The following is a 16,194-nucleotide window of genomic DNA, read 5'->3' as shown; positions in this document are numbered from 1 at the left end:
CTGTTTTAAAATAATCCATTTTCCTTTTCTTACCTATTATTATTTAATTTCAAAAGATCAATTCATATAATCAAAGTTTGATCTTTAAATAATATACTTGTTCCACTGTAAAGACAGTGGAAGCTGCTATTGGGTTGTAATTTTACTTATTTTACTTACTGATTTTATTCTGTGTTATTATATTATATTTTATTTTTTCTCTCTTGTATTTACAATCTTATTTTTCTCTCTTCTGTAAACTGTTGCAGTGCAAGACAAGAGGGATTATTTAAAGTAATTCTGATTCCATTACGGTAACTATTACTATATTAATTTGCTGTTGAATGGTATTATAAAATGTTGCATAACTACACAGACACTTCAATCAGGTAACAGCTAATAGAATAATGTTTCTAATACCAGCAATGCAAATTGAGATCATATCGGAATGATAAAAATACCCAGCTGTCTTATCAGAATCAATAGAGCATTGCTGTTGGATCTATGAGCTAAACGCTATTCAGTGTTGAAGAGGGCGACTCACTGGACCCACACTCTTCATCAGGAGGTTAGTGCACACTTTATGCACATTATTTGGAACATGTGTGCCTGTGACACAAGAAGATAACAACAGCAAACAAACTAAAACAAGAGGAATAGTTATGCAATAGTTACCCCTTGTAATCTCTACATGTCCAAAAAGGAGTAGAGTGAGGCCTAAGCTCATATATATAAATGCCCCTTCTATTACCTCAATGTGCAAAATCGGAAAGGTTGGTAAGGGCATTGTACTAAAAAACACAAATTAATATTGATAACCAGCATTCAATGTATATATTTGATATACATTTAACCATTATAGATATATATGGGTGAAAAAGCTATATATATCTAAGCTGCAGTTTATTAAAGATCCAAAATAATCCACAAATCTACAGAGTAATTAGGAAACATCTACAATATAAATTGAGATAACCAACAAACACTTAATCTGCCTGAAGCCACATTTAGGAACAAAATAATTTGGTGAATCTATCCAAACCAATGAGATATTACAGCCAGTACAAAGCAAAATACTGACAAATACAATCAGTCTTTGTTGCCATTTTTAACATTTCATTTGTCACTTCACTGCAGTTGTTACCAAATGTATTTATCCTTCTCTTTACCTCACTCATCAATAAATCTATTTTTACTCCAGTTAAACTACATTTATATTGTTCTACTCATTTAAACACCTAATAATATCCATGCAGTGCTCTGCATGGACCATTTCTGGCTGGACGAGGGCGTGTAGATGGCCATGAGGTGGAGCCTTGTTCACACAGGTGTGATTTATCAAGGAAAATTGCTTGCTTTTGTGACTATGAGGTTTTATAAATCTGTTATCCATATCTGTATCTGTAAGCTGTAAATGTTCATACTCTTTTAATATAAATCTCATGAAATAAATGAGACCAGTGGTTCTTTGACTAAGTCCTTTCTGGCAAACTTCAATCTGACCTTCATGGTTTTTTTTCTTGGTTTCCTTCCAGCCCACCTACATAAACTTGTTGGGTTTCTTTCCAGTTATAACTGACCACCTTTCATATCAGCAACAGCAAGATCCTGCTGCAGGTTAAAGCTGAACTTTGAATTTTTTTGGAGGCTTCCTGCAGCCTGCTCTCAGGTTGACCTCTCTTAGATGATCCCACCTGTGCAGGCTGGCATTTATCCCCCACTAGTTGTCCATTCTGACCAGTGGAATTATGGAGAAATTTATTTATTGCTAGACTTTGATGCTGCAATGTTCTTTCTAAATGGAAATGATTTTATCTGATCATGGTATTCAGTCATTTACACAGCCAAAAACTCACCCCACTGAAAGTCTGAGGTGTAAACAAGGGAACTTCCTTTACAGTACACTGCAAAAACAATCTAGAAATAAGTCAAAACTTCCTAAATTAAATGTGTTTACCCTTAATTTGAATAGGTAAAGGAAATAGTTTACCAATAGAATTAGTATTTTTACTCTAAAAATAAGATAATTAGATAAAATACACTTGAAATAAGACAATGCAATTGTGTTTCTTATTTTAAATGTAAATTGTCTTGTTCCATTGGCAAAGTGTCTCTTTTACCTCCTCAATCCAAGAACAAATGCACTTATTTTAAGAAAAAAATGTAGCATCTAGATTTGGATTTTTTTCCAGTGTACCTTCTAATGAAGCACAAGCGAAAATTCAATCTGCCTCACCTGGAATACCTGCTGATGTCCCACATCCAAGCTTCAGCAAATCAACACCAGGACTTCTCCAAAGTCAATCATCTTTCTAGATCTCCTTCATTATTCATTCTGCACAAGCCTTCGTCAAACATGGCAGCAAACTTTCACCGACCTCCACCCCCTCTCCTCCCTCATTCCCTATTATTCTCAGGCTGATTCATCCTACATTATTCCACCACCAGTGTCCGGTCCCCGGGGGAAAGGACTACTCTAATCCTTTTCCTACATTACTTATCCAAATGAATGTTGATTCACAGCATCAAGGTCTTCTGCTGTGGCCCGAGCAGCAAAAAAACTCATTTATTTCAAGTCACCTTAAATGCACCAGGGAGCGTTATCACAGATCCTTCCTCCCAGCAGCTGTAAGACTTTATAACCATCACTGTTCCCAATAACCTCAATAAGTTGTTACATTCATGCTGATTTTTGCACAGTTTCTCTCTTAGTCGCACATATATAATGTTGCTGCTATTTTTATTGATTATTTATCCTCCAGATAAACAGTATTTATATTGTAAACCACTGTACAGTACAATATAATTTTATTTGTTTATTTTCTTAAAGCCGTCACTTATTGTGTTATTTTTATACATGTTTCTGAGGTCAAAATTGTGTGATAACTTCTGCTATAACCTTTTTCTGCTGGTGTAACACCACAGTTTCCCCATTGTGGGATAAAAAGGGATTTTCTATTCTATTCTAATAAAACTTTTCTAAATGCAGCTTTTCTCTGTGGGAGTCTTTCTAGGTTGAAATGAATGGTGTCGCCACATGAGTAACTTTAGAACTCTTCCTCACAGGAAACACTTTAAATATCATACTTTATATTAAGTACTAAATGGTATTTTCTTTGTTTCTTCAAATGTTTTTTTAATACTAGTTGAAATTCTACATCTTGTTAAATCGTTTCAAATATGTGCAGATATAAAAGGATGCAAGCTTTCAGAGTGTGTCCTAATGTTTTATACTCTCTGCTGCTGATCACTAAAGAGATACTTTTTAAAGAGTCATTAAATGATTTAAAACTCAGCTATGGAGTTCATTAGGCCTTCCTAGTCAGGTTTCAGTCTCTAGCTTTCAAACTAACCTCAGGTTCAACAAACTTCCTCTCCCTATAGAAGCTGTTTCCCTGCTTTATAGTTTACAAAGTTTCTTCCTCCTAGTTTGAAACTGAAAACAATGAATACAGTTTAAAACGACTACATTTAGACAGTTTAACAGCATTATCGTGTTTTAACATCGGTATCAGTTCTATGAGTAAAAATGTGATGTATATTTGTGACACATGAGACTGATGGTGATGCAGGGATGTTCAACTAAAGCCATGATAGTGATATGAACATCAGATATCACTATTGGCCAAGTTATCAGATCAGTGCATCCCTGGTTACATTTTAACAATGCACCTGCAGAGTTTAGGAAAACTGGGTTCCATCAATAATCTAGACTTTTTTTAATGATATGTGGGAGTGCGTTGTCGTACCCTGTGTGGCCCAGGATGGTGGCGTGGTGCAGTGGTCCTCTTTTGTTGCTGTCTGCCAGGTTGACATTGGCGCCGTTCTGCAGTAGGAACTCACAGGCTGCCAGGGCGTTCTGCTCAAAACAACAAGGAAAGATGATGATGATACTTTATTTCAGACAGACATTTCACTAGTAGAACGTAATAAAGATGAGAAAGACTTTCTGTTAATATGAAAAAAGTTTGTTTTTCATGTTAAAACATATTTATGCCTTTGATTATTTGGATTTTTTTAATTCCCATGGTATTGAAAATGGTATCGAGTATCAAGTATTTTCCTGGGTATCGATATCCATTTTGAAAATGTATTCTATTTGCAACCCTACATTGAATGGTAAAGAGTTCTAGATTTATGAAGCTGAACACACGCGGTGAGCCTGATGAAGTAATGAAGCAGGGCTGCTTAGATGCTGACTCCCTAACAAGCTTTTACAGCCAGGTTTAATCTCAGAAGTTTTCAGCAGGATGCAAACGGTGGGGAAGTTCATCGTGACAGATGGAGACAGATGGAGACTGCATGATCCCCTGCATGTGATTGCATGCTGCTGCTGGGAAGGAATGATGCTCAGCCTCCACCTGAAACTTCTACTTTTATTTTATCTGTTTTACAGAAAGTTATTAAGTTAGTGGACTTAGATGAATTACATCCCAAATCAGTTGTTGGACTGTTGATCTAACCCTGAGATTATCTCTAAAGGTGCCTGTGGTGCAGACGAGGAGGCAGCCAAACTTTTCTAATATCTAATATTTATTTTTCATTATTTAAAAATAAATAGGAAATATATATATTTTTTTTATCTGCTGGCAACTATACACTAAAGAACTACTTGTCTTTCTATGGCTTTTTTCTTGTCTTTCCCCATTTGAACAGAGCCTGACAGAAGTGACGTGCACAAGGTAAAACAAGAGTCGATCATGGAAAGGAGTTTGTTCAGTGCAGGCTGAAAGAAGAAGCCGGATGTAAAACCGTTTCTCTTTTCTCAACTTTATTATTAGATTGGTAAGTTAACACTTTGCTCCAGGTATGCAGTCATATATCCTTTTTATTTTTTTCTATGTTTAGTAGAAGCAAATTAAGGCAGTTACAGGTCTAGCCGCCATAGTGACCAAAGGTTATACAGTGTGCATTTAAAGGCTCTAATAAAATATTTGCTCTAAAATGTGATTTCTTTTCAGTTTTTTTATGGAATTTTTCCAGTTTAAAGATTTTTTTTAAGTCTGACACTTAGTCTTTTGTCCTTAACCTGTCCATCTTTCCTAAAAGTTCTCTATAGACCTATATACATCCTTCAGAACTGTTAGCAAAGACTATTTCTAAAGGTTAAAGCAAAGTATGTCCCTTCAGAAAGAAATTAAAACAAACAGATGCTTTCAAGATGGGAACTTCGCTGTGATTCTGTTTGAGTTGATGTTTTTCTTAAAACTTCACACCATGTGACCTTTTCGATCAGAGAACCCTCAGCACCCATAACCTCACCAGGACTGAACACCATCATTGGTATAAAGTGAACAGAGGGTTGTCCTTACCACCGACACGGCCTGTATCAGAGGTGTGCTCGACTCCTCGGCCGCATTTACCCAGTTGACGTCAGCCCCATGGGCGAGCGCGTCAGCCATGACGGGGAAGTTCTGCAGCGCTGCAGAGCGGTACAACAATGCCCCGGGGTGAAGGCCGCTGAGATCCTCTTCTTCATCTTCTTCCCAATCTAAGCACAGCAGGAGGTACTTTTATATATCTACATTTTATTACATTTAGAAAATTGTGTTGTCACATTTGGGTGAATTGTGTTTGATCCTACCTCTATGAGAGTTGTTCTTCTGAATGTCACTGGGGCTGAGATCTGAGGAGAGGCGAACAGATAAAGTGAAACTGGGCTTTTCTATCTGCTGCTGCAACACACATAAAACTGAGATAGAGCTGAGCAGTTAATTAAATTTGCAAAATAATCACAATTTGACAAAAACGCAGGATTGATACGCCCACTTTCTCACTTCTGCTCTTTAGGTGGCCGTAATATCCTGAAAGTGGGTTTGACACCACGGAGCTGCATGCATATGAGTAGAGATAAGCACTTCACCAAAAGCCACAGTACAGTCCTGCAACATGGAGTCTGGACAAGCAAGCGTTGAAGTTTATGAAAACAATGAAACCCTGAAGTGAAACATCTACATACTTGCGGTTATGGAAAAATCAAAGTAAAATCATAATGTTGAATGAAGAAAAAAACACTAAACAAATATTGATTTTTGGAAAATTGCTCTACCCAATTGGGAAAAACACTGAATCAGCAGGCGCACAGATCAATGTTGTAACTATGTCATTAACCGCCTAAGCTAATTACGAGAGGTGCAGCATCTAGGAAAAGTATTCACGCCCTCTGGTACCACATACTTCAAAGTAATTGGAAGATACATTGGAACAACACAAAAAAATGACGTGCAATACCGATTCCATTTTTTGAATGAATGATAAGGTTTTCCATATTTTCCATACATGTTTTTATTTATAGATTTTTAATACATATTTTTTTGCCAGGTCTAAATTTACATTAAAGGTATAGTGGAGGATGTTCTTTTTTCCCGGAGGATCATCAAAATAAGTGGTCCTCCTAATTGCCAATCATTTTGGTGATATGTTTACCTGAGTCCGTCCTACGTGCTCGTCCCCATTTTCACTAATCAGTGGTGAGTCTAACATAGTGGAAATATTACAAATATCTTTTTTGGAAACTAAGCTTGCATGGGTGATGCAAACAGCAACTTTTAAACAGAGCGTGCACGAGGAGAAATGGGTTCGTGCGCGCTATTTGTACATGTTTGTAGGAGTAGGAGCAGGTATAGGGTTGTGCATGTAAATTTTTTTTTTTAAGTTGGGGTGGGCGGGTCTTTACAGAAATTCAAGAAAATCAAACCCCTGCCCCACCAAAGCACACCCCGACCTGAGCAGATCCGGTATCTACACCAGAGGCACCATCCGTACTATCTGCGCATGAGCAAGCAGATATTCCAATCCATGTTGCCATGAATATTGTAATTATGTTACTGAAAGACATCATTTTCATCCTTCAATCATCAATGAATACTAAAATACATCTTATAAAAATGTGTTGCTTGTCTGACGTCATCATCTCATATGCTCAGAGCAGTCTGGCAAAATAATATTACTTTGTATACACATTTTAGCTGTGTATTTTTCAGATCATACACTATATACAATGAAAGGCAAATACAAAAACTCCAAATGGGCTCTATGCACAACGCCACTACTTCCTGAACTTAAGGCAGCTCCTCTGTTTCCTGCCTTTCATTACTTGATGAACTGTTTAATCCAGGTGTGTCTGGCTGTGGTTACTGAGGTCAGGCACACCTGGATTAATCAGTTCATTCAGTAGAAAAAGACAGGGAACAAAAGAGCTTAACTTCAGGAGGTAGTGTTGCATATAGAGCCCATTACGACATGTATTTACAAATCCAAAGCCAAAATGATTAGCTGCTGAAAGTAGCAAAGGATCCTATTTCTGGGACAGATCAGACACAGATCAGTGATATAACAGAAAGGATATAAAATGCATTTATTCTCTCAGAAAAAAAAAGAAGTATTTTACAGATTATAGTTTATTAAGGTTTTTATAATTATTTTGTCAGTGAGCCCCAGCGTAGCGGTGGCTACAATGTGGCTTGTAACCATCAGAGTGTGCTTGTATGACTGAATGTAGTTTATAGCACTTTGGTCAAGTCTCCTGACTTGAAAAAGTGCTATTTAAGTACAAGCCAATTACCGCAATTAGGGAAAGTAAAACGTGATTTTGGTCTTTTTCTTATGAAGCACAATAAATTGTGACCCAGATTCTGATGGTATGGATCGTGCTACCAGTATCGATCAGATAGTGTCACCCTTTTCATTCTAGCTGTATCTAGTAATGTTATCAAAGCATCTTTATACTCATAGATGTGTTCTTACAGAGTTAAAAATTGTTTAATTGAAGGCATAATTATACAAATTATTTTAAGACAGTCCTAAATGTGTTCTGACAGCAGTAAGCTCTAAAACTGAGCAATTTTAAATTTACAACTTTGTATGAGCTAAGCTAACCTTAGCTTCACTGTATGAGGAAAGAGACGCAGTTTCTGAATTCATAAGAACGTGAGTACGGACTCGTGTCTTCGCCAGGTATGCTCATGAGAAGAACACAGGAAAGTCTGGACTTGGGAAGAACAGGAGCATGCAGCAGAAATATGGGTCATTTGGAACAGCAGCGTACACGTGACGTCGCCACACGCTTGGCTCGTTTGGAGCTGCATTTCACCTCCTTTTATTAATAGTCTCTAGAACAGGGGTCTTCAACGTTTTCCAGGCCAGGGACCCCAAAACTGATGCCAAGATGGAGCGGGGACCCCCTATTTATATATATTGAATTAAATTGTGATATATCAAACTGGTCCAATAGTCACTCTATTACATATGGAGTCATGTAACAAAAGTAATTTCTCCCTTTGATTATTAAAGTATTTCTGATTCTGATTGCTGGTTGATGGGACAGGTGTTGTCAATGAAACGGTGCCCAGCTTGAAAGAGCTCCTGTGTGTCGCTGAATGTGTGCATTGATGACTGAAAGACATCTTCTGACTCCATTTATCTGTTTACTACAGTGGGTTGAATTAATGTTAATGTGGATTTAAAGACATTTTAATTTGTGGAAAAAATTGCAGGGGGAATAAAAAAAATAAAAAAGTCTAATCAACCAAAACTTTCGCGACCCTTATGCATTACCTCTGTGGACCCCCTAGGGGTCACGGACCCCCTGTTGAAGACCTCCGCTCTAGATAATAAAAACTTCTTACTTTTTTCATTTAGTGGGGGAATAATAATAAACAAAGTCAGATAAACAAAGATTAAATAAATATTTTGCCATATAGATAAAAAAAATCGCCTTCACACACGGCTATGTAGAGAAAGGGTGGCTGCAGACGGGCTAAAATTAGCCCAGGCTGCGGTTAGACTGGGAGGTCTGCTAGTTGCAACAGTCCTCTCAACAGTGGAATATTTTTTATTACGTAGTTAATCAGTAAATGGGCCATATAGTGACGCTTAAAAGTATGCCTTCTCACCTCAAATGATCTTAAAATGATCTTTTATAGAACAACAGCAACAGAAAGGAGAACTTTTAACTTAATACTGAGCGCTCCACTGGAAGCTGCTGCTTCTGCGGTGCGATAAATAAATACATTTTTTTAAATCAAACCGCTCATATTAGTCTTTACCAAAATTCTGACTTCATAAATATTGTTTATCACTATTTAGCTTAAAAATATAAAGATATCCTTTTGGTTTATACTGCCAGACCCAATTAAGCGTCCTATATAAATAAAGTTTTACATACCTTCTTACCTACCATGCATTAGCCTACTTTAGGAATCTTTATTTGTATATTTTGCATGTAAATTAATAAAAACATGGAAAAGTTACAGGTGAATGGTGACCTACACATGCATGCATAATAACCATCAGGAGCGTTAATTTACTTGTGAGTCGAGGCAGCGTGGCTCGGTTCGGCTTGGGTTTGAGAGCTGGCCTCTGAACGTTGCGTTCCTGAGTTGTGGCTCGGGTTCTCCTGGCGCTGGACCGCCTCAAAAGGTTGGTTCTGCCAGTCTCAGGCAACTTCTGGATAAACTTCTTCTCAACGTACTTGGACCTAATCCATGACTCCTTGTCACCTCTGGGGGGGAGAGAAGAATGAGATTTGTTCAGGTCTGATTGAGGACTGCGGACTGAAATGTCTCTTTGTTAATTAAGGATCACCTTTATCTTACCAATATAGCCTTAACCTCTCAGTCTGTGTGTTTAAAAAAAACCCTGCAGCGTTAAAACACATTTCCGGACAAAACAACCTCAACTATCTGTATGAAATACCTGTGACTTCCTGTGTTCTGCAATGCGAAGCGGCAAAGGGACGAGGAAGTTGAAGAAAGTTTAGAATTAGTTGCTCTCAGCTGATAACACATTACTAAACCACTAAGATGTTTAAAAGAGCATTCCTATTTAAAACACATCATCTGTGCAGCTGATTGTTTCAATGAATGACCTTCTTAAACAGCAGGATAAAGTAAAACTTCACCAAAAAAGGCCTGAAATATCACAGCAGACATAAATGAGTTAGATTAGGAGGGAAAAGAAATAATGCAAAGAAAAAGAAAGAACAGGAAATAATAGTTGCATGATTGTTTTAGCAATACTATACATCCAATTTTCATGCAGTAGTCAAATAATAAAAATATTCAGCAGTGCCTTGCCACACCTGTAGATCCTCCCTACTACTGGCATCTTTTGAGGCCTAATTAATATTTAACTTGCTTCTACAAAAATTTAAATAATGAAACTAGAAGCTCAACAAGGTGCAGAAAAAATATGCCTTATCAGTTAATAAGTCACAGCGCAATACAATAAGGTTTATTTCCGGATAACCTCACTCAGTACGTCAAAATACTGGATATTTTAAAGAGTGATCTAAATACCTAAAGGAGTTGTATTGCTTCTTTTAAATAAGACCCAGTCACATACGCACATACAGCACTGAGTAAAAGTTAGATTCCTTTTTTTGCAGACAATAGCTCTTTTTCTACTGAAAGTCCTATAGGACTTACGTAAATACCTGTGTATTTTTTCATCAGGTAAAAAGAGTGACAGTTACTTTGTTTGCTTTCCTTTTTCACTGCTCTATTAGGCTGCAGAACTTTCATTTGGATCAGTCAACTAACATTTGGTGCAGTTTTAAACAAACTAAAGGCAAGACATCCTTTCTGAAAGAGCTTAGACCTTATCCATCCACCGATCATAAGTCGTCTTTATTTTGCCCATTTTGGATCAGAAAAATGCTTCAAAGTATAACAAAATCTGAATCTTGTATAAAAAAGAAAACAACAACAGTCAGATTTTAAATTTGCCGAGTTACAGGAATTGCAATGCAGCAGGGAAGGGTCTATCAGTTCAACACTCCCAGGTTAATCTGGAAGTCTTCCATCCAGACCACAACCTTTTATCGAGGAAAGTTTGGAAACCTTGGAAACTGAAATGAGTTTGTTGAAATTGTTGAGCACTTTCAAAATCCCTGGTAACATAACTTAGCTGAGATATGGTACTTAAACAACTTATATGGTCTTAGATATAAAACCCAGTAACTTGGTATGCAAACTGGTTCTGCAAACATTTCTGTTAGAATGTGACAAGAAGGTTCCGGGTTTGAGTCCCGGCCGGGGGTCTTTCTGCATGGAGTTTGCATGTTCTCCCTGTGCATGCATGCATGCATGGGTTCTCTCCAGGTAATCCGGCTTCCTCCCACAGTCCAAAAACATGACTGTTAGGTTCACTGGCTAAATGTGAGTGTGCATGGTTGTTTGTCCTGTTTGTCTCTGCGATAGATTGGCGACCTGTCCAGGGTGTACCCCGACTCTCACCAGTACACAGCTGGAGATAGGCACCTGCACCCCTCATGATCACAGCAGGGATAAAGCCTGACAGAAAATGGATGGATAGATTGCACATTGGAGCTAAGGGAATTAAAGCAGGGCTCTATAAATGGTTGCCAACAGGGCAATAGTTCAATTTTATAATCTTTTCTGGCTACTAAATATACCGTTGTAAGCTGTTACTGGAACCGCAGCAGAGAACTCAACGCCAACTCAAAGAATCAGTGGCTAGCATTATATTTATTACAGCATTAAATTATATTTGTTGTTTTTAGAACATTTCCTTTGCATCAAGGTCGTAGCAAGTAAAGATGACTCAAACCAATTGAAATTTTTCAGTGTTAGGGGCCAAACATACAAACTCCCATTCCTCTAAAAAAAAACATCACATACTTTTGTGCTGAAGTGAAATGTTTTGAAAGATCTTCCAGTATCCAAAGGAAAACAATGAAAGGGGGGAATACAATGATAAGATAACACCTAGAGAATCAACGTTTTTGTTGGAATCTGTTAAATTCCCAGTTAAAGTTCACGTCTTGACACTGGACCCCTCAGGCTTACCTGGCGCTGGCAGGGTGGGGCTTCTTGATGGTGATCTCATCAATCCGAGCCTCATAGATCCGGTTGATCACAGAGTTTCCCAATTCGCACATCAACTGAAAGAAGAAAGAGAAACAACAAAGTGAAATTGCTTTAAAATTATATATTATTTTTCTAACAGGAATCAAGAAAACACAATAAAGGGCTGCTGCTATCAGGTTATATTACCTTAATGAGCTCCGGTTCCCAGGAGTCAAGAGTGAGGGAGCGAACCTTGGAGAAATGTACGCCCAGGCTCCTGTTAGGAAAGGATATGTTTCAGAACAGAGAGAGATTGGTGAATTCACAAACTTCCTGAAAATTAATCTGAGCTCAGCAGATATGATTCGCCTCGATACAGAAATGTATCAACCAATAAATTGCAGTGTATGACATTTACTCATTAACCAGAGGCAGAGGGCTGAAGCAAAACAGACACGGCTGTTTAAAACACGCAAAAGGAGGCAATTTTTGTCTTTTTGGATGGGAAGATGGCTGTGTGTTCTCTTTCACTGGATTTGGTAAGAGTTTGATTTATCAGTTAACTCCACTAATTATAAAAACAAATAAAGTTGATGCTGCTGCTGTGATTGGCCAAAAAAGAATTGTACTGAATGTCCTTCCCTTTTACAGTTTGCGTTCCCAGATGAACCCATGTAGTTCAATTTCAACTCTACATGGTATCAATCTGGCTTTTGCCATGTTAGCTGGGTCTGTGCTTTCCTAGGGATCTTACTGGCCACCAGGGTACAATTTGGACCCGCCAACACGGAGATGAGCTTAAGCAATTTTCCACAAAGGTATTTTTTACTGCTTAGGGGTTGCGTCCACACAGACCCTGTGTTTTGGGATCCAATTTTTGAAACTGGGTTCCAAAGAGAAACCTTTTATAAAAGTTTTGTTTTGCTTTTCCATGCAAACTATTCTAGCATGATGAGATGGAAGCTCCCTCCCTTTCTGGAAGCCACATATGTGTCTGAATGATTTGTCTCTTTCATGTCTTTATTGACTGTTTTGGTGTGTTGCTTTGGCATGCATACTACAGCATCTTCTGTCGTGTTTAGGTAGAATAAAATAGAAGAATAGACTTCAACTGTACTGTCATTACACTGCCGCAAATACAAAGCAACAAAATTAACTCTCTGCATTTTAACCCATCCCCTTGGGAGCAGTGGGCTGCCATTGTGCGGCACCCGAGGAGCAGTGTGGGGTTAAGGGTCTTGCTCAGGGAGCCAGAGCAGCAATCCGTTAGATTCAGAACCTCTGGATTCCAAGCACAATGCGCTAACCACTAGGCCACCACTTTTCAGGGTGGGGAGTTAATGAAGATTTATTCTTAACCATTTTTATCTCCATGTGGACACATACAATAAGGATAATATATCTATATTAAATATTGTAATTGCATGGGCTGCTCAGTGGAGCAGTGGGTAGCACTACTGCCTTGTAGCAAAAATGTTCTGGGTTCGATTCCTGGCCTGCATGGAGTTTGCATGTTCTCCCTGAGCATGCGTGGGTTCTCTCCGGGTACTCCGGTTTCCTCCCACAGTCCAAAATCATGAGTGTTGGGTTAATTGGCTTCTCTAAATTCTCCTTAAGTGTGAGTGTGTGCATGGGTGGTTGTTTGCCCTGTTTGTCTCTGTGATGGACTGGCAACCTGTCCAGGCTGTACCCCGCCTCTCGCCCGTTGACAGCTGGATAAAGGCACCAGCACCCCTTGCGACCCCACTTGGATTAAGTGTGTAAGAAGATGGATGGATATTATAATTGCTCAACTTCCCAAGTCACAGGCATAAGTTCTATTTACATTTTTTTTTTCTCAAATTCTGGAGTCTGGCTGAGCCATTCCAAACATTAATATCATGTCAGAAGAAACATGTTTCTTGAAATAAAAGACGACTTTCGCTCTAAATCTGGTGCAATACAGTGTTTAGCTTAACCTTCTATGATTATTGTGCTTTAATTAGAGAGTAATATGGGAGTGTTTGACAGTTATAGAGAAAGGCAACTTCAAGAAATGTGTAGAGTAAGATATAAGCATACAGTTGTAATTCATTGTGATGGTTAGGGGCTGATAAAAAAGGGATTATATCATGCTAATAATAGTGGATTAGTTTACCTATGTTATAATGCTAATCTTTTATTAAAGTTATGCTTTGCTGAAAGCCGTATTTTACTGGATTCATGCATGTATGAGTAAGCTTCATGTATTCAGCTTTCTAAGCCCATCCTTGTCTTGGAAAAACTAGCAGCCAAGGCAAGTCTACATAGAGCTGTCATTTCCCGCCCGTCCAGAAAGCACCTACTTTGACTGTGCTGCACCTGCACTTTAAACAAACACCCACTTTCCATGATCATCGAATGCTGATGTCAGGCATAATGGAGGCAACGTGTTTTTTTTAGCATTTCATCTGTACTGTGACAGTGACTGGTCTTTTTTTAGCTAATTTCTATGACATGAAAATGTGTTTTTCAGCTGTATATCCATATAATTGACTTTACAAGGCTAAAAACAAGCATGATATTGGATCTTTAAATATTTTTTTTCCTACCTATGTATTCCTGAGCAGGTAATACACAGAGTGATTCCCAGGTTGATGGAGGCCCAAGTAGGACTAGCCTCTCCGCAGTCGCAGCACTGCTTGTTTCCTGGGATGGCCTGAATCTCCTCTAGAGCCTTAAGGCCTTCGCTCTCCTGATCCCCACTTCCTCCTCCTCCTCCACCTAAATTGCTCATGGAGACTGAGCTGCAGCGCTGTCTCTGATAAAAACACATATATAAAGCATTTAAAAAAGGGGTTCCCTTGCAACAGAAAAGGTCCAACTAAAAATACAGATCTAATAGTTAAAATTTAGATAAAGTGTGCGTGTGTGTTTTTTTTTTCTCACTGGGCTGTGGGCATCCTCTCTATGCTCCTGAAAGGCAGAGGCGATGCTGTTTTGGACAGCACTGATCCACGCTTGCTGCTCCTTCTCCGAGTCTGCTTGTAACAAACAGCATCTGTGCGCAGAAAACACAAATATGCAAACGCACCATTTTCATCTGCCCCTGAAATATTCTCAAAAAATATTTCTTCCAGTCTTCTAAATGAGGGCTATGTTAACCCACACACTTGGTGAGAATCACAGTGGCTCTAACACACGGCTCCCACGCAAACTCACTTTGACGGAGACACTACTTCAAAGCAGAATCGCCTCTCATTTTCAGTGCTGGGCTTGACTGTGCAGAGACGCAGGTCCTCCACCACAACCGTGGGCTGGTCCTGAGCGAGTTGCAGATTAGAAGAACACACCATGACAACTGTGCATGCAACAGGAGAGCACCAACATGTCTGTCTTTTTCTTTAAATCACATAAAAATGTACCTTAAATTTCTTCTGATAAACCAGCTGATTCTTCTGAATTGAAAACCAACGTCTGAGATGGATAAAAAAAAATAAAAAATTAGGAAATCATTAAAATAAACTGCAAACATGCAGATCGATATAAAAGCAGCTGCTCTGTGTGAATGATTTGATGGGAAAAGTTCTACCTGCTCCAGGTCTTGAAGGCGTTGCTAGCCCGTTTATAAAGGTAACCCTCCATCGCTATCCCATTGGCAGCATCAGCATTAAAATCCAAAACGGGGTCGTCGTACGACATGTCCTTAAAAGTTAAAGAAGGTAACAGATGAATGTCCTGCAGCATCTTCTATCCGACTCAAGACAGATTTAAGTAGACTGTCAAGAGGGTTATACCTCATATTAATGCTAAATGGCCTGTAATTATATAGCGCTTTGGTCAAGTCAGGAGACTTGACCAAAGCGCTTTACACTACATTCAGTCATTCACCTATTCACACACTGATGGTGCCAAGCTCAATTGTAGCCACAGCTGCTTTGGGACTCACTGACAGAAGAGAGGCTGCCGTAAACTAGCGCAATGTAGGTGAAGGGTATTGCCCGAGTCAGAGGGCTTGAAACGGCAACCAAAACATCAAGGCTCCTACATCCAACGCTACTGTATAGTTCTGTTCTAGTTTTAAGGGCAACAGTGGCATTGGGTTCAGAAGTTTGCCCTGCTACCAGAGGGTTGTCGGTTCAAGCCCCAGCTCCGATTGTCATTGTGTCCTTAGGCAAGACACCTAACCTGCATTGCCTACTGATGGTGGTCAGAGGGTCTGGTGGTGCCAGTGTACGGCAGCCTCATTTCTGTCAGCGAGCCCCAGAGCAGTTGTGGCTACAATATAGTTTGCCACCATCTGTGTAAGAATAGGTGAATGACTTAATGTAGTCTAAAGCACTTTGGTAAAGTCCTCTGACTTCAAAAAGCACTATATAAGTGCAGGCCATCAACCATTTATCAAGTGGGAATGCTTATGCATTCCCACTTATTGTTGTTCACTTAA

The 16,194-nt window shown here is 38.9% G+C and overlaps 1 protein-coding gene across 2 annotated transcripts in view; it reads right to left on the bottom strand.

The window, feature by feature from the left end:
• acap1 (ArfGAP with coiled-coil, ankyrin repeat and PH domains 1) overlaps window positions 1-16,194 on the bottom strand; it is a 40,833-nt gene that overhangs the window by 5,457 nt on the left and 19,182 nt on the right. For both annotated transcript variants that reach the window (XR_001481355.1, XM_015379509.1), the window contains exons 10-20: window positions 15,340-15,452; window positions 15,173-15,224; window positions 14,970-15,070; window positions 14,697-14,808; window positions 14,360-14,568; window positions 11,997-12,066; window positions 11,790-11,884; window positions 9,288-9,481; window positions 5,564-5,605; window positions 5,292-5,470; window positions 3,729-3,838 (exon numbers count right to left, since the gene is read on the bottom strand). Coding sequence is in view for 1 of the 2 variants with exons in the window: in XM_015379509.1 (XP_015234995.1) it covers window positions 3,729-3,838; window positions 5,292-5,470; window positions 5,564-5,605; window positions 9,288-9,481; window positions 11,790-11,884; window positions 11,997-12,066; window positions 14,360-14,568; window positions 14,697-14,808; window positions 14,970-15,070; window positions 15,173-15,224; window positions 15,340-15,452 (1,277 nt within the window). In the remaining variant the exon portion in view is untranslated. The remainder of the gene's footprint in view (window positions 1-3,728; window positions 3,839-5,291; window positions 5,471-5,563; window positions 5,606-9,287; window positions 9,482-11,789; window positions 11,885-11,996; window positions 12,067-14,359; window positions 14,569-14,696; window positions 14,809-14,969; window positions 15,071-15,172; window positions 15,225-15,339; window positions 15,453-16,194) is intronic.

Source organism: Cyprinodon variegatus, unplaced genomic scaffold (genome assembly GCF_000732505.1).
Source record: "Cyprinodon variegatus isolate N-32 unplaced genomic scaffold, C_variegatus-1.0 Scaffold193, whole genome shotgun sequence".
NCBI lineage: Eukaryota > Metazoa > Chordata > Actinopteri > Cyprinodontiformes > Cyprinodontidae > Cyprinodon > Cyprinodon variegatus.
The sequence above is the reverse complement of the archived record's forward strand: the minus strand, read 5'-3'. Positions and strand labels throughout refer to the sequence as shown.